The sequence below is a fragment of the Trachemys scripta genome, chromosome 8 (assembly GCF_013100865.1).
Source record: "Trachemys scripta elegans isolate TJP31775 chromosome 8, CAS_Tse_1.0, whole genome shotgun sequence".
NCBI classification, from domain to species: domain Eukaryota; kingdom Metazoa; phylum Chordata; order Testudines; family Emydidae; genus Trachemys; species Trachemys scripta.
Genome location: NC_048305.1, coordinates 96,760,683 through 96,780,483, shown reverse-complemented (window position 1 = coordinate 96,780,483; position 19,801 = coordinate 96,760,683). Strand labels below are relative to the sequence as shown.

The window sequence follows — 19,801 nt, the reverse complement described above, 5'->3', positions numbered from 1 at the left end:
CTGATTCTGCAGTCAGTCTGAAAGAACGTTTCTCAGACACATGAACTTCTCTGCCCCTTATTAATCCAATTGGAGTGTCGACTAAAATGATGACAGTCTCATGTCAACATTAACAATTGTGTTACTGATAACATTGGGGATGGGAGACAATTCCAGGGGCGGAGGGGGGGGGTTGGAATTGGGAGTGGAAGGAGGGAAGGAAATGCAGAGAGAAGAATAGAGAGAAAGGAGGTTGGGGAAGGAAGAAAAAAAACAAAAGGGCAGAAATAGCAGTGGGCCCACCCAAGATTATGCTTTTCCACTGAGTGATAGTGAATGTGGCAATGGAATACTTAAAAAAATCTAAACATTTAGTTACTTTATAAAGACCCGATTCCCTCCTTGATCTCCACTCAAATCTCCTACTGACATCAGTAGATGTTCTGCTGTGGATGGAGGTGGGTATGGAGTTCCAAATTTATGCTTCCGTTTATGGGCCATGACTAAATGTGGAATTCAAGCCACTCCACGCAATCAGTTTGACACTCCTGAAGGGAAAGCCATGCATAATCATCCCTTTTCCCGCCAAGTAAAATTACCTGGCTAATAAGATTCCCTGTTAGGAGACCCTCAGCAAGTGGCATCTGTGACACCGGGGGTTAATGCACTAGACTTACAGTGCAATTCCTGTAAATTGCTGGACATTTTCTACTTCTGGTTTTGGTTTATAGCAGTTGTGTGGAAGTGGACTAGCCAGAGTGCCAGCTAGGCACTTCCTAAAGCCAGGGACTCTCCGCAAGTCTTTGTTCTAACAAGGGAAAGTCCTGTAGATTAAAAGAACCAAGAGAACTTCACAGGTGGTGCTCTTCATGAGAATGGTTCTGGGCAAGCTGGTTTCCTTTGAAACAATTTTGTTCCCTTTTTAAAGAGGAAATTTGGAATAAATCGGGTACCAAAAATAGTCTGGAGAAGATGTTTGTTTCCCACTCCACCCCCGTAATTAAACCCAGCCCACCAATAGTCCTGAGCCAACACTGACCTGCAGGGTGAATATAGACTCATTGCAACAAGTGAACGGAGACTGGAGACCTTCTGCTGAGGTATGTAAGAGATTCTTTCCTGTTATTGCTTTGTTATTTGTCTTTGGAATGCACTAGGGGCCACCAAATGGCAGGTATTTACAAGTGATTTCCCCAAGGCAGTGATGCCCAAGGAGAGCTTTATCCCTCTGCCAATTACTCAGGTCAGACAGGAAGTACAGAGTTAAGACATTCCACATTCGTTGCAATGGGGCAGTAGACAGTTGCTGAAATTTCTTTTTAAAAAGACTTCAAAAGTCTTCTCCAGCAAGAGCCTGGTCCTGCAAGCTCTCCATGCCCAGAATGCTCACTGTCTGCACTGGGAATCCTGTACCTGAACAATTTGCAGGATCAGAACCACACTAGGTGGTGGTGAAACATTATTAACCAGCTGTGCGCTGCATGTTTCCATAAAGCTCTGTGCATTTGGATGATGCTTAAGGACATACTTGTGACTATCCATTTAGGAGGTAGGACAGGGATATTAGAGAGACAAGGAGGGTGTGGAAACCTCTTTTATTGGACCAGCTTCTGTTGGGGAGAGACAAGCGTTCGGGCTTACTCTGAGCTCCTCTTCAGGTCACTGAAGAACAACAATGCATAGGGAAGGGAGGCTACCCAGCCCACCTGATGTATTTGTGGCCCTCCTTAGAGCCTGCAGAATCTAATTTTTTCATTTCATTCCTGGTTGGGAAGAACTGAAGGTAACTGAAGCAGGAATGTCTGCCTCAGTCTTCAGGCAGCCTAAACAGTAGCTCTCAGAAGTGTTGACTCCCCTGTCCCTCATTAGTCTTACTGGGTTGTTGACTCCGAAGCTCAATGATGACACTTCAGTGTCAATATGCATCCGAAGAAGTGGGCTGTAGTCCACGAAAGCTTATGCTCTAATAAATTTTAGTCTCTAAGATGCCACAAGTACTCCTGTTCTTAATATTAACTATTTCACTGCTGTTTCTTTTAGCAGATAGAATGAGCTGAGGGGTGGGAATTGGGAGTCTGTTGCAGGGAAGGAATTGCAGAGGGAAGAGAGGCGGAGAAAGACAAGGGAAAGGGAAGGAGAAACAGAAGGGAGGATGGAGGTAGAGGAGCAACAAAGACCATGGCAGCAGTGGTCTTGCATGGGGCATATTTTTCCATCAAATGATGCTGAATGTGGTCAAGGGACTTAACAAATTACAGCTCTAAATTCAGTTCCTACTACCAGGCTGTATTCGCCCCTTGGTCTTAATGCTAATCTCTCTCGGCCATGCATGGGAGATCTGCTGTGGATGGAGGGGAGTAGGAGTCCTCCATTTATAACCCAGCCCATGGAGCATCATTAAGGCTGGAATTTGGCCCACTGTACAGAATGAGTGCTATGTCCTGGACTCCCATCCACCCCACTAGTACTATTCACCATTGCAGTTACACTATCATTGATTATTTATGAGCCCCACTCCTGTGAGCCCCCATGGTGCAAGCAAGATCACCAATGGCAAATCAAGCCCGGGAAGGCTCCATTGTTAAAAAGGCATGTTTAAATACAAATTTAAAAGCTGTTCTCACACTGGTGCAGATTCACTGGTTCATCTTCAAGGCCTTTGACAGACATTAACCCACGCAACATCCCTATGAGGTGCATAAGCAGGTATTAGCTTCATTTGGTAAGAGGGGAAACTGAGGCAGAAAAGTGTTGCGACTTGCCCAAGGACACAGAGAGAGTGCCAGGATTATACTAGAGGAGTTCCTGTCTTTAAATCCTATGCTGCCAGACCACTAGGCAGTGCCTATGAGCTCTGTCAATTAGACCAGATTATGGGATAATCCTTGCCAATTAGAAATTATTATATACAAACCAATGATCTCCATACCTAGAATACGCCTTGAATGGATACACTTCTAGTTCTATGAAGCTGTAAACTTGCCAAGCAGTTTTCCCCCAGGCCAATATTTATCTTAAGATGAATTTTCACTAGTCCAAATTCTAAACCCTTGCACTGATTGGAACTGAGCAGGGAGGGAGAAGCCCTGGGAGAGGGAAGGCCAATGCCACATGATTCCAGGGTCCCTGCCACATAAATAATGTGCTGCAATAGACCCGAGGCTTTGTCCAAAGTGTGGGCTGAGCGGCACAGATGTCAGGATAAAATCCCGTCGCCAGACTGCTCTGGGAAAGCCTGCTACAACCTGCTGGCTTTCTGGACAAGGCTGTTGCTAGCACAGCTTCAGCTCTAACACTGAGAGGGCCTATGGGACACGTCCAGCCAATCTGCTCTCGTTTCCAACTCCTGTCAGAAGCCTGGTGAAATGAGCCCAACGCAGCAGCAGCTGGGTCATTGTACACATTAACCTGTGGAACTCATTGCTCACAGAGAACATATCTAGCAATTAAAGAGAGGAAAACCCCGCACAATATTTCATCTACAGAGAGCTCCATCACCTGTGAACTCAATCCCCCCTTACCGTGACATGGCTGAACCTTGGCACTGTTAGGAGGCCTCAATTTTCTGCTCAATAAACATAACTCACGCTCCATTATCCTATGTACAGTCAGGGAGCGCCTTTTGGCTGGGCATCTCAATGCCCTGAAAAGCAAGAATCAATGGTGCCTCCCACCACCCCAGTACAATCATTTTTGGAGAGGAGTGAGCAGAGCAATTAAGGGGCTCCCCAGGGGCATATCACAAGTCATTCTCAGAGCTGGGAGCAGACCCTAGCAGTCCTAACTCCCAGCCCCCTGCCAGCCACAGTTTAAAGGGCCAGTTGCTCAAACAAAGAGAATGCCTTTCATTACCGTAAGAGAGAGTCATCACCACCCACCCTGGTTCTCCGCCTAAGCCCCCAACGCGTCAGGGGGACGTCTGACGTCTGACTCATCCAACGTGTCAGCTACCCGTGAGTGAGCCACCAAAGCCTAGCCGGTCCTTGAGTTTGGGCTGAGGGACATGTTTTTCTTTTCACACATCATGTACCAAATCACTGAGGGGAGGAAGAGGCGCTTGCTTCTTCCAGTGCTTGGTAGCATCAGGACGCTGAAGCCCTGGATGTTTAAAATAAGCTAGAGACAGACCTCTCAATATATCATTGCATTTTTAATTGTCCATATGCTCAATCCATTATGTTTCCCCAGATGGCAGGGATGCTTAACTACTACTTCCTCATCTGGGCTGTAATAATGAGGATCTCTGGCAGGCACCTGGCACCGAAAGGTAAAATACAAGATCTAGGCACTGTAAACTGAGACGCAAAAGAGGGGTGAATTCACTGCTATTACCCGTTTGGAGATACTTCCTGCTGCTTGCAATTGAGATCAGTTTAATCATAGGGCTGTGATCATTCCATTATTATTTGTATTGCAGCCACGTCTAGGGAGCCCAATCATAGACCCGGCCCCATAGTGCTAGGTGCTGCACAAACACAGCCCTGCCCTGCCCCCGAAGAGCTTACAACATTGTGTCAGATGCTAAATCCGAGTGCGGGTAACATTCAGTGAAGTCTTGCTAGTGACAGAGGGCTTGATCCCGGCACAGGGCAGCTATGGGGTGTTGTGTCTATAAACAGAAGGTGAAAAGCGGTGAGCAGGCCACACAGTGTGGGGGAGTCTGATCCTGGATGACTCAGCGCACTGTGCAGCTGCCACGTTATCCTGCCTCACAGCAGGAGCAAAGCCAGAGAGGGAAACATGCAGTTTGGCAGCTCGTTAGCATGATGGGCCTCACACTGGGACCCAGGTCTCTGACCACAGCCTGCCCTTCCTTTACCCTGCGTGTGCATAAGTAAAGGAGCAAGCACACTTGCTACCAGGCAGTACGCCTAGTACTCAATCTGACTTGCCCTGACACGGAGCTTCCATTTGCGCTGGAGCGCACCAACCTGCATGATGGGCAAGGACTTGCAGGGTCAAAGCTACAGTCTTCAGCACAGAGAGACTTCTCTCTCCCTTTGTCTCCCCACTTCTGCCAGCTGGCTTGGAGGAGGAGGATGCTGGGGGGGGAGAGAAGGGAGAGGAGAGGCGGGGCTTTGGGTACCCAGGAGGGCAGGTAGAAAGCGTTCTGGGCAGTGGGAGGGCAAGGCAGATGGGGCTGGGTATCAGCAGCTGTTTCTGTTACCTGAGGTTCAGCAATGGGCAAAGGGGGTCAGAGCTCCACAACGAGCTGTAAAATAGCAGTATGTGGTCGAAGGCCTTAATCCAGGTGTTCATAGTCACCGGGGGAAGAAAAACATAGCATGCATGTGCTGAAAGCCACATTGCTAAATAAAATAGCTTTGTGGCTTTCATTGGCTTCCTCCTGCCCCAGATAGCAAATGCTACTTTTCCATTGTATGGACCCAGGGCCTGCACAAAAGTAAATACATCAAATACATCAAATGTTGTTTTTAAGCACAGCCGAAAAACAACCGGGGTGATGCTTTTTTTGTACTCTTATCCATCAAGATAGGTAAACAGATATTTGCTTCCAGAGTTTGAACAAAACAAACCCCATGTGGAGACTGTGCCTGCCAAGGTCCAGCCTGGAGCAAATTTTACAGCTAAATTATAAGCCCCTGAAAATAGAGTCTTAGAATTATCACTCCGCGAGACGCCTAACTAGAGGCTGGAGGTGAAAACAGCCTGGCTGTGATGAAGGCTAGGCTGAGAAGATCTCCTGTTTAGGCTGTGTAAAAAGGCAATGTTCCCCCTATGGGTATAGATGTATATTCGGGGGATATGCAAGATAAAGTGCAGTAAGATTATTGTAAAAAGCAACAGAGGGTCCTGTGGCACCTTTAAGACTAACAGAAGTATTGGAGCATAAGCTTTCGTGGGTGAATGTCCCTGAACCCTCTGTTGCTTTTTACAGATTCAGACTAACACGGCTACCCCTCTGATACTGATAAGATTATTGTGGCTTTTTTGAATGTTAACTCCTCCCTACATAGAGCATGCTGAAGATTACCAGTAAGATGCTCCCTAGTTCCCGTGGCATAATGAAAATGGCCATCGATCTGTTTGATGATATATCACTCCGTTCTCCCTTTGCAATCTCTAGGAGCCTCGTCCTCCTTACACCTGCGGTGCATAGTGCTTTATCCAAAGTGCATGTCATGCCACTGGACTCCACCGGATGGTGCTGCATCCAATACAACATTCCACCTCAGATATAAGATGAGGTAAATAAAACTGGGTGAAAACTTTATCCCAGCTATGAAACACGGTCCTTGAATTACTGCATGTTTATGGGAGACGCCACAGCATCCAGCAAGGGGATGTAACTCTCTTCTTTTGACATTATATCATTCACTGCACGGAGTTCCCCCTCTTTCCCATTATTCTAATGTATTGTGAGTGATGTGGGCTGCAGTATTTTAGTCGCACAGTAGCTGCACTGTTTTGTCCGCTCAGATGCGGGGTGGGAATCAGAATAATTGTCAAAGTACCTTTCCACCGATATAGATACATTCTCCAGCATTGGCCTTCTTGGTGTTACTGCGGGTATCTGGATTATTCCTTTAGAATGCTGTGGTTAGAAACCAGTAGCACCAGCTCTTGTTAAGTGTGTATCTAAATCACACACACTAATGCGATGGCCTTTGATCTAACTACTCTTTCAGCCTCTCCTGCGGCACAGCGTACTGCATATCTCGACGAAAGGCGCTGGGGTGTTTGCAGCTGGACACACCAAGTGCACCTTTCCAGTCATCCACATGGACATAACCAGTGGTTGACAAAGCACATGCATATTCCATCAGCAGTGCAATGGGTTGAAAAATTAACTACCTAGAGATTTCCACATGCCTAAGGAGCAAACCCAGAAAAATCGCAGCTTTAAAAAGGAGCTGCCTTTGGGAACATGCCCAAAGCACAGGGGAGGGTGGAATGGGAGGGCATTGTATGTCTTCCTGCATAGAGCCCTCTGGGTGGGATGGTCTCCTCACTCTTTGTTCACTTGGTTTAGGGGAGTAATAGAAGACGAAGAATGCAAAGACTACGTCACCAGTGGCCCCAACTCCTGCTATTTCAGCCGCACCAACCTGTGCCTGTACTTGACCTATGAAATCTGGGTGGAAGCTGGGAACCAGATGTCAGAGAAGCTGATTGTTAACACTGAAGACATTGGTGTGTGGGGTGTGTGTGAATGCGTGTCAGGGCGTGTTTGCGTGGTTGATTCTTTGTTTAATTGTATTTATGGCAGAGAGGAAATTAGAGCAAATATTCACATTTGTGTCCTGACCCTGAGCCCACTGGAGTGGAAGGAGAGATTCTTAATGACATTAATAGGCTTGGATCAAGCCCTTAGAGGAAGGTGTCATGCTCCAGTGGTCTTAGTCTAGGACTGGGAGCCAGAAAAAAATTGAGAGATTGATTCCCTCTGTGCCCATATACAAACCAAATGTCCTAGGTCTCAGTTTCCCCATCTATCAAGTAGGAATAATACAACCTCACCTTGGTGTCGCAAGGGATAATTATGACTCAAGCTTTCAAATGCCCTTTGTAGAGGACCGTTATTTAGGCAAGGGGCTGGCTATTCCTGACCACCTAGGCCTTGTCTTCACTTGGCAAAAAGGTGCTTTTACCACGCGTTAGCTCAGCCATCATAATTAACACGAGTTAAAATCTTGGGGCGGACCAGGCAGCTTTCAGTTTTCACATGTGTTAGCAGGTCAAACCTCAGCATGCTAACATGAAAACTACCAACTGCCTTGCCCATGGTGGGGTTCTAATAGGTGCTAGCTAACACATGGTAAAACACCACCTTTTTTTCCTACTGTGGACGCTCGCCCAGTGTGAACGCAAAGCCCCCACTAGAGCACCCGCTGCTTGTAACGTTCACAATGTGAACCAAAACCCAGGGAAGGTCAGATCCCAGTGTTGCTGCTCAGGCCCTCCTCTAATTATAAACAAAGGAGCTTCAGTCAACAGTGCAGCTCCAATAGTCTGGTGCTGAACAGGAGAGGGGGCATCGAGCCGGGGGCAAAGCCTCCGCGCATCCCTTATCTCGTGTGATTCCATCCAGGGGCAGAGCCCGTCCTTACTGGGCTTTTTACGCTCGCTTTATCTTGGCCTTCACCCGGTATCTGCTCTCTCCCCATCCCTCCAGACAGCCTGCTGGATTTAACACAGCCTCCCAATTCATGCCCTGCTGCAGCTCCGCTTTACTTCTTTATTTTCCCTTCCCCACCATGGTTCCCACAGCACAGATACTTTGTGGAGGGGAGGGGTTGGGACAAAGGAGGATTATTGGCCCAGGAGTGCAATCTCTCTAACTCTGGGTGCCATAAAACCTGCCCTGTTCCATTTTGATGCAGCGGGAATGTGCTGTTTGCCACTGGCTCAGTTCTGCAGCCCCTGCATGTGAGCCGCTTCCCCTGAAGTCGATGGGGAGCTACTCACATGCAGCAGCAGCTCGAGTCAGAGAACCAGGCCCCTCCTCCTTGTGTTTAAGGCAGAACACAGAGATAGCAGCAAGTAAACTAATCCCGGAGTGTCCTGGCAAGAAGGGCCAGGATGAGTCAGATTTCAATTGGATGAGACTCTAGAAAGTCAGCATGTCACACCTGTGAGCTTAGAGCCTCTGAACATCTAGAGCAGGGAGATGGTCTGATAGAGGTCCCTTCTGAACAGTGTCAGGGGACCGGGATCTAACGCAGCACGCCCCAGCCACGTCGTAGATGGGTCTAAGCCAGGTCAATAACCACGTCTTTTAAGGACTGTAACATGAATCTCATACGGATTGTTCCCATCTACACAGGCAAGACCCAGCCATAATGAAATACAGCCGGGGCACTACTGTGTGCTAATCCAGTCCCCTGACACTGAGAAATGTGCTGCATCAACAGGCCCATGACTAGAGCTGTTTCTTCCCATATATTTTGTTTGGGCAGCATGTTAACTCCCAAGCAGGGGGTGGGTGGCAGCCCCTGAATGTAATGGGCCTCTTTCAAAGGCAGTGGTGGGTTAAAATGCCCCGACATTGGCTCCAGTTTCCCTCTCTCCCATCTCTTTGCTACCAGCTTCTCCTCACTATAAACTGCCTTTTTTTTTTTTTTGTTCAGCCTACAGCAGCGTGAGCTACCCATCCCCCCAGCTGCAGCGTGAAACAGCTCAGCCTTTTCCTCCGCTGGTGGCTGTTGCTTGATTCAATGCCAGGTTTGTGCGTGTGGGGAAGAGAGAGAGAGAGAGAGAGAGAGCATCACACACACACAGAGCGAGTGTGCAATAGGAGTCAAATCTCTCTCTTTCTCTCTCTCTCTCTCTCTCACACACACACACACACACACACACACAGAGCGAGTGTGCAATAGGAGTAAAGTCTCTCTCTCACACACACACACACAAAGTGAGTGTGCTATAGAAGTCAAATCTCTCTCTCTCTCTCACACACACACACACACACACACACACACACAGAGCAAGTGTGTGATAGGAGTAGAGATTTTCTCTCTCACACACAGAGTGTGTGTACAATAGGAATAGAGTCCTCTCTCTCTCTCTCTCACACACACACACACACACACACAGTGTGCATAGGAGTAGTGTCTCTCTCTCTCACACACATACATACAAAGTGTGCGATAGTAGACACACACACACATGAAGTGAGTGTGTGATAGGAGTCAAATCTCTCTCTCTCTCTAACACACACACACACACACACACAGCAAGTGTGCAATAGGAGCGGAGTCTTTCTTTTTGCCACAAGCTGGGACTGGACAACAGGATGGATCCCTCAAAAATTGCCCTGTTTTGTTCCTTCCCACTGAAGCATCTGGCACCAGCCACTGTCGGGAAGACAGGCTTCTGGGATAGCTGGACCATTGTTAGTCCAGTTCTTATATGGATGTATGGCCGTGCTTGTATTTCCATCCAGGGACTGACCTGGTTACTTCTGCACTGAGACCGGTTTGTCTCCCCCAAAGGAGGGGTTCTTTCCCCTGACACACAAACCTCTCCCCTCTGATCCCTCAGCAAACAGCCTCTGCCCTTGCACGGTCCAAGAGGCAGCTCCAGAAACCAGCGACTGTAGCACACACAACAGACCGAGGAGCAGGAAAATCATCCCCAGATTGAGAAGCACATGCAGTAGTTTACTCAGTCATAATACTTCTCTGCCCTATTGTGCCTAGAAGAATTACATTAAAGACTTTCTTCACAGTGAGACTTACGCTTAGTAACATGGAGGGCTCTTTTCTATTCGCCAATGTGACTTCTCAGGATTTCCCCCGCTTCCTCGAAGACTTTGGCCTGATTATGAAAAGTGGCCTGATTCAGGAAAGCAGCACTTAAGCGTGTGCTTCAGTGCATTCCTGGATCAGGGTTTTGCTTGGGGGAAGTGAAGTTATAGGCCCTTGTGTAGTTATGTAACTAAGAGCACTGGGGCCAGATTCTGGGAAGAGCTCGCTGAAGTCAATGTGGTTTGTGGTGCTCATCACCACCACTTGGGTTTTTTCAGTGGTTGGGATTGGGAGGAGGGGAGTTCCTTTGGATCCCCATAAAACCTCAGGGCCAGTCTTGCGCTGGCAGGACTCCTAGGTTGAGCAGGGATGCTGGCAGATATTTTAGGAACATCTGTTTCACAAGTGCTGCCCACTAAGACAGGATAGCATAGGACAATTTTACTGCTAGTGGCCATGGGCTCCTGGTGAGAAGCTGCTATATTGATTACTGCCAGCCAAAAGAAACTTTAGTTTGCTTTTAAACAGCAAGACTCACAATGCTGGCTTTAGCCAAAATTCACATGGGAACTGCACTCCCTGTCCGGACTGCTGAGATGGCAGTTTCCTCTTCCATTGTAGATTAATTACTCTTTGCTATGGGGAAGATACTAATAAATCTGATTTAGTGATTTCCTCCTCTTGTGACGAGGGGTACAATTTTCAGAAACAAATAAATGACTTAGGCACCAAGGCCCAGATCCTCAAAGGTATTTAGGCATCTAATGCTCATTGATTTCAGTAGTGACTAAATACCTTGGAGGATCTGGGGCCTAGTCCCATTTTCAAAATGAAGTAGGCACCAAAGTCTCATTGAAAACCTATGAGCCTTAGGTTTCTGAGTGTATAAGTCACTTGGAAATGGGACCTAGCCATCTAAATCGCTCAGGCGCTTTCAAAAATTTTACCCTAGAGCATGAACAAACCACTGATCACACACATACACCTGGGCACATAGCCAACCCTCCGCCCATGTCCCATATACTCACAATGTGAGTTTAGCCCCTCCTTTCACCGTCTTCTTTTTTTCTATAGCTAAAACTGAACCACCAGAGGGCCTGAAGGCCACTGGATTTGGCACCCACCTATCCGTAGAATGGGGGTACCCACCTGGCGTGGCAGTCTCCTATTTCCCACTGGTGTTTGAGCTTCAGTACCAAGAACAGGGGAGTGGTGAATGGGAGGTGAGTCACTTTTGCTTTCCTTGCCTTCCATGGGCTGGTCTGTAGTGTAACAGGCGTGGGGCTTTCCTTACCAAAGCCCTGGGGAACCAGGCCTGGTTTGCAAGGAACCTTGTGCCGCAGAAGTCTGCACACTGCCTGGGAAACGTGAACGTGGGCTAGGAACGTTCAGAAGATAAGGTGTTCAACAGCGGCAGACGAGCTGTCACAAGTAAAGCAAAACAATAAGCAATTGTGTCATCCCTGTTGTAGCTCCACGGACTTCACTGGGCTTACATCAGAGATGGCTCTGACCCTGCGGTCAGTATCCTAGGATATTGACTTGTCAGTTCAGTATTGATCATATGTAACACCGACAGACCCCAGTCATTGGTGGAGGGATCGAATCTGGGACCTCTGGAGCTAAATGCATGAGCCTTTACTGCATGAGCTAAAAGCCATGTGCCTCTTAGCTAAGGCTGTAGCAGACTCATTAATCTCTAAGCAGTCTTGGTGCTACTAGAGGGGGCAGAACACCACATTCAGGAGGTGTGTGGGTTACACATACACTCTGGAGGAGCACTGAAAGTGACTGAAAAGAAAGGACCCTTTTAGGAAACAATATAGCCGTTGGCCAGGAGGGTGGACTAACCAGCTGAACCTCTCTGATGTCTAGGATTCTTTTAGAAGAAAAGACAACCCCAGCTCAGGATCCAAACTTCATGGCCAGATTCTGTCCCGTTCCCACCCCTTTCTGCCCCTTTCCTACCCCTTTCGGCCCCTCTGGCCGCATCAAGGGCCAGTAAGCTGCCTTAACTGGGCAGCTAAAGATTCTTCCAACATAGGCGAGTCCGTGGCTGGCACAGATTCAGCATAACCAGGTCTAGGTCATGTCTTCCTAGCCCCCTCCCCCATCCAATGTATGGAGATGTCGGGGGTGTGGCCGGAGCATGCTGTGCTCCAGCAATCTCCACTGGCATAACGGCTCCTCTTGAGTTATTACAAGCCAGTGTAGTTTGGAGCAGCCCTGCTATAAACTGCGTGAGTCTTGGAGCCTGTAAGCAAATGGAGCTCCACAGACTTATGCAGCGTTGGACAAGCTCACTCATGCTGACTTGGGTTTTGTCCTAACTAGACTTCAACAGTTTTTCCTGCAAATGCATTAGCTGCAGACACAATCAATGTGACAGCTACGCTATAATAAAAATGGTTTCAGAAGAAGTGGTTTTTTACCCATGAAAGCTTATGCCCAAATAAATCTGTTAGTCTTTAAGATGCCACCAGACTCCTCGTTGTTTTAGAGTAGGTGTAGATTTCCAAATGCTTGCTCTATAAACCATATTAATGATATTTTACTTGCAGTATATCATTTAGCCACTAGATGACTCTGTGTGCTATACATTTCCAGATAGGTTGAGGTCCTTGGTAAACAAAAGAGACAAAGCTGGAACTCAGGCTGCATGGAAGTCTGTTTCCTTCTGTCTATAGATCACAGTTGTTTTCTTTCATGAGTACCTCCTCTTTAAGACAGACTGTGATTCCATATACTATGGAATATTCTAAACAATGTTGTTTGAGAATAATTCAAAATTTATTTAAAAAGTAAACATATTTATTTAAACAGGTGAGTCCTTCCAGGGTGTGGTTTATTAGTCCAGGGTCCCAAGACCTCCTGCTTTCTTCTCCTGGGGCTGACCCTGATTTCTTCTATGGCCTTGAGACAGTCACTTTGCTGTGCCTCAGTTTCCTTGTTGTGTGCATAACTTAATGTAAATGTAAAAATGCTTTGGAGATGCTGAGTGATAAGTATTATTATCTTTCTTCCTCTCAGTTATTTCTCCTAACTGAAGAATAAAGGGGCAAAGGAATGACTCTTGTTCTTGGGAAGTGAAGTGAAAGTAATTTAAATAGGTTTTTCTCTTTCTCCGTATTAGCAAGAGCCCGATGTGGGTGAGCAGACCAGCTACTATGTTTATGGTGTGAAGCCAGACACCGTGTACATCCTGGAGGTCCGCTGCAAGAACTCGGACGGGAAAGGCTTTTGGAGTGACTGGAGCACCCCAGTTCTAGTCAATTCTGGCCAAGCCACAGCAAAACCAGGACAATCTGAAGCACAGTGAAACAGAAGATCCTCCACACAAGGCAATGGTTCATCTAGCCCAGCATGCTGCCTCTGGAAGTGACCTACAGCCAGTGCTTTGTTAACAGCATCGCAATAGACAGGGCATGTGAATATCGGGTCCCAAGAGCAGATTTTTTTGGTGATTCATTTTGTGAGAACTACTGCTTCTTATTAAATAAAAGAAACCATAAAAGCTAAGGTGCCGTTTGTATTATTGTTAGCTAGCAGGAAGGCGCTAACGCTCTGTCTGTACTTGGTCTGTAAATGCTGAGCTATTTGTGTGAGCTCCAGTTCCCAGTCCCACTCCTAGCTGGGACCTCTTTACAAGCCAGAAAGCCTTACTGACAATCACAGAGTCGCAGCTGGAGCTGGGAAAGGTATTCTTCACTTCCTGCAGCAACTCCCAGATTCCCTGTGATAAAACGATCAGGGGCCAGGGACGAAACTGTTAAGGCTGATACGTCAGGCAGCATCATTAAGTTTGAAAGTTAAAAACAACCCAAATGAGATTGAAGGTTGTGCTTTCAGAGCTGCCTGCAGGCTCAGGGATAATTCTCGGCAGTTACACGTGGCTCACATTTGGAAGATTATTATTATTATTAATTCTTCTTCTTCTTCAGCCATGAAGGCTAGAAACTTACCACTTTTAAAAAAGAAAGCTGAGATTCTACAGAATCTAAATATACTGCGTAGGCCACATGAATATACCAAGTGGGCTCCGTGTTTGACGCCTCTGCTTAAGAGAGTGCTAAGGTATCATTCGTTTTTGTGACCGGGTTAGCTTGGAAACCTGGAATTTATAAACCATTCCTGGAGGAAGAGAGAATGTGTGACTCATAGCTCGCAACTCTCCTGACACTGGCCTTTAAAATGTGAGGCAAACCCATCAAATAGTAGGTGGAAGAACATAAAAGCATAATAAATTGCTACATTTATATAGCACCTACAAAACAGAGACACATCCAATGCCATGCAGAGTCAGCCACCTTTGGAGCAGAGTGTGGTAGATGATGTGCACACAGAGATGGACAGTTTATTTTGGCCAAGCTAAACCTTTAGTGTGCTTGTACTCACCCGGCAGCGGTCCAGATCTTCAGCGGCATTTTGGCGGCGGGGGTCCATTCAGTCACTCCGCGTCTTCGGCAGCACTGAAGGACCCGCCGCCGAAATGCCGCTGAAGACCCGGACCGCCGCCGGGCCAGGGCTGCCCCCTGCGGGGCCCAGGGCAAATTGCCCCACTTGCCCGCCCACTCTGGGCGGCCCTGCGTTTGGCTGCATAGAAGGGAACAATTGGTCCAACTGACAAGTTTCACTTCAGTGATGAAGAAGTCAGCAAGTGATTACTTTACCTACCAAGTGGTTCCATATTGCTAAACCTCAGATTGTCAACACACCGTCCATTCCAGTTATCCCTCTTAGCTCCAGTGCTCAGCCCAGAAAACCAAAAAAGTCACCATTACAGTGTCTCTAGAACATCTGAGAAAATGAATTAAACTGATTTGCTGTTAATTACTGGAAAATAAAATAAGAATGTCACATCTCAAACAATGAACTGAAAATTGTTGGCCAGCTACTATTAACTCAAAAATCCTTTATATCAGCAACATATCAGAGACATTACAGTTAGTGAACAGCATAAATCTGAAGATTTATTTTTCAAAAACCAACCCCCCTAGCCTTCAATAATATCCTTTAATTCTTCATTTTATATTACAGTGGAAATAAGGATACAAAGGCCTTTATTAACTCATCTCTGAAATATTCAGATCCTTTTAGCGCTGTAACCCCTTTCAGAAAGTGAATCTTTCAGAAAGTTATAAGGTAGGTGAAAACAGAGTCATAACTGAAACAGGTTTGTAACCTTAACTGTAACATTTACTACCGTGTAACTATGACAACATCATAGTGTGGTTGCATGCCAGGGAAAGAAAACTCTTGAGGAAAACAAGAAATACCAAGAAGAGCTGCAGCGTAAGATTTTAAAAAGAAGACTCTTTCTGTATGGGGTAGAGTTAGGGCTAGCTTTTAGATAGCTTAGTTTAGACTGAAGTATTTAAGTGTCCACGACCCACAAATGAGGCCAAACTTTTGGAAATGTTCAGTTCCCATTTAGGCACCCAGGCCAGAGGTGGGTCATTAATGTGCTAGGATCATTTGAAAATGTAGCCCATACTGTATAACTAATTGCTTTATTTTAACAAGGTGCATCATTCCCCTTTGTTATCTCCACCACTAGTATTTTTGAAACCACGAAGGTATGTGCATGGAGTTCTGAGTTAATATTTGTATCGAACCAACTTCTGCTGGTGGAAGAGACAAGTTTTGGAGCTGCACAGAGCTCTTCTGCAGGTCTGGAGAAGGTAACCGGAGCGTAACAACTAAATACAAGGTGAAACACATTGCTAAGCATAAGGAGCTAAACATGTTATAAGAAATCACTTAAAATGAAGAGGGTGGGTAGTTAACACCTCTGCAGTCATTGGACAAAAGAGGGTTAGCAGGACTGCAAACAACACATATTATAGAGTCAGAAATGGTAGTACCTGCAGTCTGTACACAGAAGCCGATCCAGTTACATCCTGTCTGTTTGGTGTTCCTGGAAGAGCTCTAAGATGGCCACTGATGAGTCATCTGAGCCTCCAGGTTCTGAATTCTCTTGTTAAAGTTACAGCGTAATCATTCATTTCCCCGAGGCGTCATGGACCAACGTCATCCCTGGAGAGTAACTCTATTGACATCAACAGTTACATCAGGGATAAGTTAGGCTACGTACACACTACAGCTAACGTCCGGATAAGTTTTGTCGTTCAGGGATGTGAATGAGCCACCCCCCGGGTGACGTAAGTTACACCAACCTAAGTGCCGGTGTGGGTAGAGTCTCCCGCTGGCATAGTTATCACGACTTGTGGGGGCTGGAGTAAGTCAGCCGACGGGAGAGCTCTCCCCCATCAGCTTAGAGCATCTGTACTAGCAGCGCTACAACAGCACATCTGCGCCGCTGTACGCTCGGTAGTATAGCCATAGCCTACGTCTCCACTGGCTTGGGTACTGCTGGCTGGGCAGTAACACAAGGAAACTGCATAGTTGTAAAACTAAACTGGCTCTTTATTAAGAGAATTATTTACAGAGATGCGGCAACTGCCACTAGCATTCGAGCTGTGTGCACGCAGTCTGACTTCCTGGGGCCTCTTCCAAACTCCTCCCTCCAAGTTCCATGCAGGGTGCGACAGTCACCACTTTTGTCCTCCCCTTCGCACCTCGGTGAAAGCACTAATCCACGACTCCAGGCCACATTGTTCAGAATTAGCCACTGACTCTGGGGACCTTCATTTTGGGGTGTCCTACATGAGAGAGCTTGAGCCACAAGTGAACAGCACCAACAGCTCCACCAGAAGCCAGGCCCAGAGACTGCAAATGGGGCGGTAAAATTCTGAGCCACCCTGTCCACCGTGCTCCTCCTGTCATCATACACCTGCAGGATATTTTTATGGCTGTATAAGCAACATCCTTACACTCACATAGTTAGAATGCATTCCCTTGCTTAGCACAATCGCTAAATGTGTATTACCCCACCCAGGTCTTTCCCCATTGTCCTTGAGTAGGTTTGTATGCAGACAGATGACAGATAGACTGCATCTAATCTAATGGAAGCAATAGAGAGTTGTGGCACCTTTAAGACTAACAGATGTATTGGAGCAGAAACTTTCGTGGGTGAATACCCCCTTCGTCAGACTTTGTTGCGTCTGACGAAGTGGGCATTCACCCACGAAAGCTTCTGCTCCAATACATCTGTTAGTCTTAAAGGTGCCACAGGACTGACTCTCTATTGCTTTTTACAGATCCAGACTAGCACGGCTACCCCGCTGATACTAATCTAATGGAGAAGCCTTTATCTTCTACGTAGAGGAATGAGCTCATTGGCACTAAGCAAAATGACATGATGGGAAGTGGCATTCAGCTCAGAAGAAGAACACCATCAATAAATAAATAGTAACAGTAACAACAATAATACCATGTGTGTCCATAATGCCTTTCATTGGATAATTTTAAAGTGCTTGGCAAATATCAATGAATTGAACCTCTCTGAATCCCTGTGAGGTAAATAAGTATCATTATCTCCATTTTACAGATGGGCAAACTGAGATGCAGAGAAGTGAAGTGACCTGCTCAAGTTTACAGACATACAGACAAACTCTATGCCTTAACCACTAGACCATGCTTCCTCTCTGAAAGCAAGTTTGACGAGACTCAGGCACATTTCTCTTAGTAACCGCACAGTATCAAATGCCACATTCCAAGACTGTCTACCACAGTCTGGCATATCAGACGACGGAGACAGAGAATTAATGTTATGGCATGGTGGGGTAATTGACACCACACTAACTGTGCACTTCCCTCCCCCCCCCCAGCTTTTTTTACATCCTTTTGGTAAAGACAAAAACAAAACAGTGTTAAAAAATAAGAAACACCTTTGAACTAGAAAAGATTCAAAAAAACACTTTAATTTGTTAAGTTTATTTTTTTCAGTTTTTGGGTGCAATTTTCCCAGGTTGTCAGCAATTACACCAAGGAAACAGCTTGTACAGTCGTCTAGTCAATTTCTCACATGAGTGTCTATGGAGCTTCAGGACAACAATATAAGCACAGTTTCAGAGAAATGAAGTGCAGCTCAGTGCTGATATTAGTGTGCTGAGTTTGCTACGGTTCTCTGAGCTTAGGAATACTCTTGAATACTTAATACAGCTCTGTAAACTATATAGACATTTATTAGCCCCTTTTGGCATCCCTGAATTTCAGGTTGAGTGTAAGCTGGTAATCTTTGCTTTGAATATTTTAAGGTTAACAAGGGTCTAAGGAGATTTTTTACATGATCAGCTAGGAAGACATCAACAGAGCTCTCTGTGGAACCTTCATTATTATAGTAAACTGGCTAGTTTATATGTGTACCACTGCCCTCTGCTGGATGGACTCAGAACTGCTCCACTATGTGTCATAGGCCCCATGCTGATAGCAAGTAAAGGAGATTCGCCTTTAGCTCCTGTAAATTGGATCTGTGCTTTGAGAATGGTGATCACAATTTTTATACGTGCTTCTTGTCTGAAGTTCTGAGTAGCCATGGTGTGTAGCACAGTGACAACCAGGAAGCCCTAGGCGACCACAGTGTGGTACATTCATACCGATTGATAAATTTAGCATCTTATATCACTATATTTTCAAAGCACTGTATGAACATGCCAGTGCTAATGAAGCTTCACATCACCATTGTGAGGGTGGCACGCAGTAAACTACTATTTTCAATTTACAGATGTAGGGGCTAAGCGACTTGTCCAAGGCCAGGGGTAGAGGCAGGATTAGAATGGAGGGGTCCTGGAATCCCAGTTTTGAATGCTGGAGACATGGGGGCTGGATTGCTTGGAGACTGGTAATGGAACATAGAGTTATAAAATCATAGAAATGTAGAGATGGAAGGTCCTCAAGAGGTCCATCCCCAGCACTGAGACAGGGCCAAGTACACCTAGACCATCCCTGACAGATGTTTGTCCAACCTGTTCTTAGAAACCCCCATAGCCTCTCTCCTCGAAAGCCAATTCCAAAGCTTAACTATCCTTATAGTTAGACATTTTCCCCCTAATATCTAACCTAAATCACTCTTACTGTAGATTAAGCCCATTACTGCTTGTCCTACCTTCAGTGAAGGAGAACAACCGATCACCAACTTCCTTATAACAGCCCTTAACAGGTTTGAAGACTCTTATCAAGTCCATAGTAATGGAAAGTTGTCAGGAGTCTGGTTCAGTGCCTTTGTGAAATGGCTTAGTGCTCTCAATCCTGTTAGCTTGTGAAGTGCTTTTAGGATAAAAGATGCTGTCTCGGGGCTTCGTCCATTGAAGTCTTTCCATTGACTTCAATGGGCGTTGGGTCAGGCTCTAGAAATATACTATTCTGAAAACATACCCTCTAAAGACAAATGTGTAAATGCACAATAACAAACAAAGGACCAAAAAAACCTATGATCCATTTCCCCAAAGTAAAGGAGATTTCATAATATCTCAATATTTCTAGGAGTCGTTTTTTTCCTTTTCAGAACCAATGGTAGCAATTTTCCATCCTTGCTGACCTGGGCCAGAGCAGTCTAGCAGTTCAGAGCTGAATGGATCAATCCATGGTTATCAGTGGTTCCCACGCTGTGGCCTGTCTCCCAAGACCTAGTGCTGATGGTCCACTGAGAACTGGCTGGGCATGTGGTGCTGGCTCTCCTTTTGGTTTCCATTTGCTTCCATTAGTGTCCA

General features: G+C 46.2%; 1 protein-coding gene across 1 annotated transcript; it reads left to right on the top strand.

Moving 5' to 3' along the window:
* Positions 1–836: 836 nt before the first annotated feature.
* On the top strand, positions 837–13,627 carry LOC117881308 (cytokine receptor-like factor 1). Its single transcript, XM_034778408.1, has 6 exons — positions 837–1,079; positions 4,168–4,246; positions 6,068–6,188; positions 6,974–7,134; positions 11,265–11,413; positions 13,324–13,627. Exons 2-6 carry the CDS (start codon positions 4,168–4,170, stop codon positions 13,507–13,509), a joined length of 696 nt encoding a protein of 231 aa, XP_034634299.1. The 5' UTR covers positions 837–1,079; the 3' UTR covers positions 13,510–13,627.
* Positions 13,628–19,801: the final 6,174 nt, after the last annotated feature.

Bases quoted from the DNA above. Each gene is read 5' to 3' on its own strand.
- LOC117881308 (XM_034778408.1), top strand. From the start codon at position 4,168: ATGGCAGGGATGCTTAACTACTACTTCCTCATCTGGGCTGTAATAATG. The intron at 7,135-11,264 runs GTGTGTGGGGTG...TTTTTTCTATAG, and splicing joins TGTTAACACTGAAGACATTG to CTAAAACTGAACCACCAGAG. The intron at 11,414-13,323 runs GTGAGTCACTTT...TCTCCGTATTAG, and splicing joins AGGGGAGTGGTGAATGGGAG to CAAGAGCCCGATGTGGGTGA.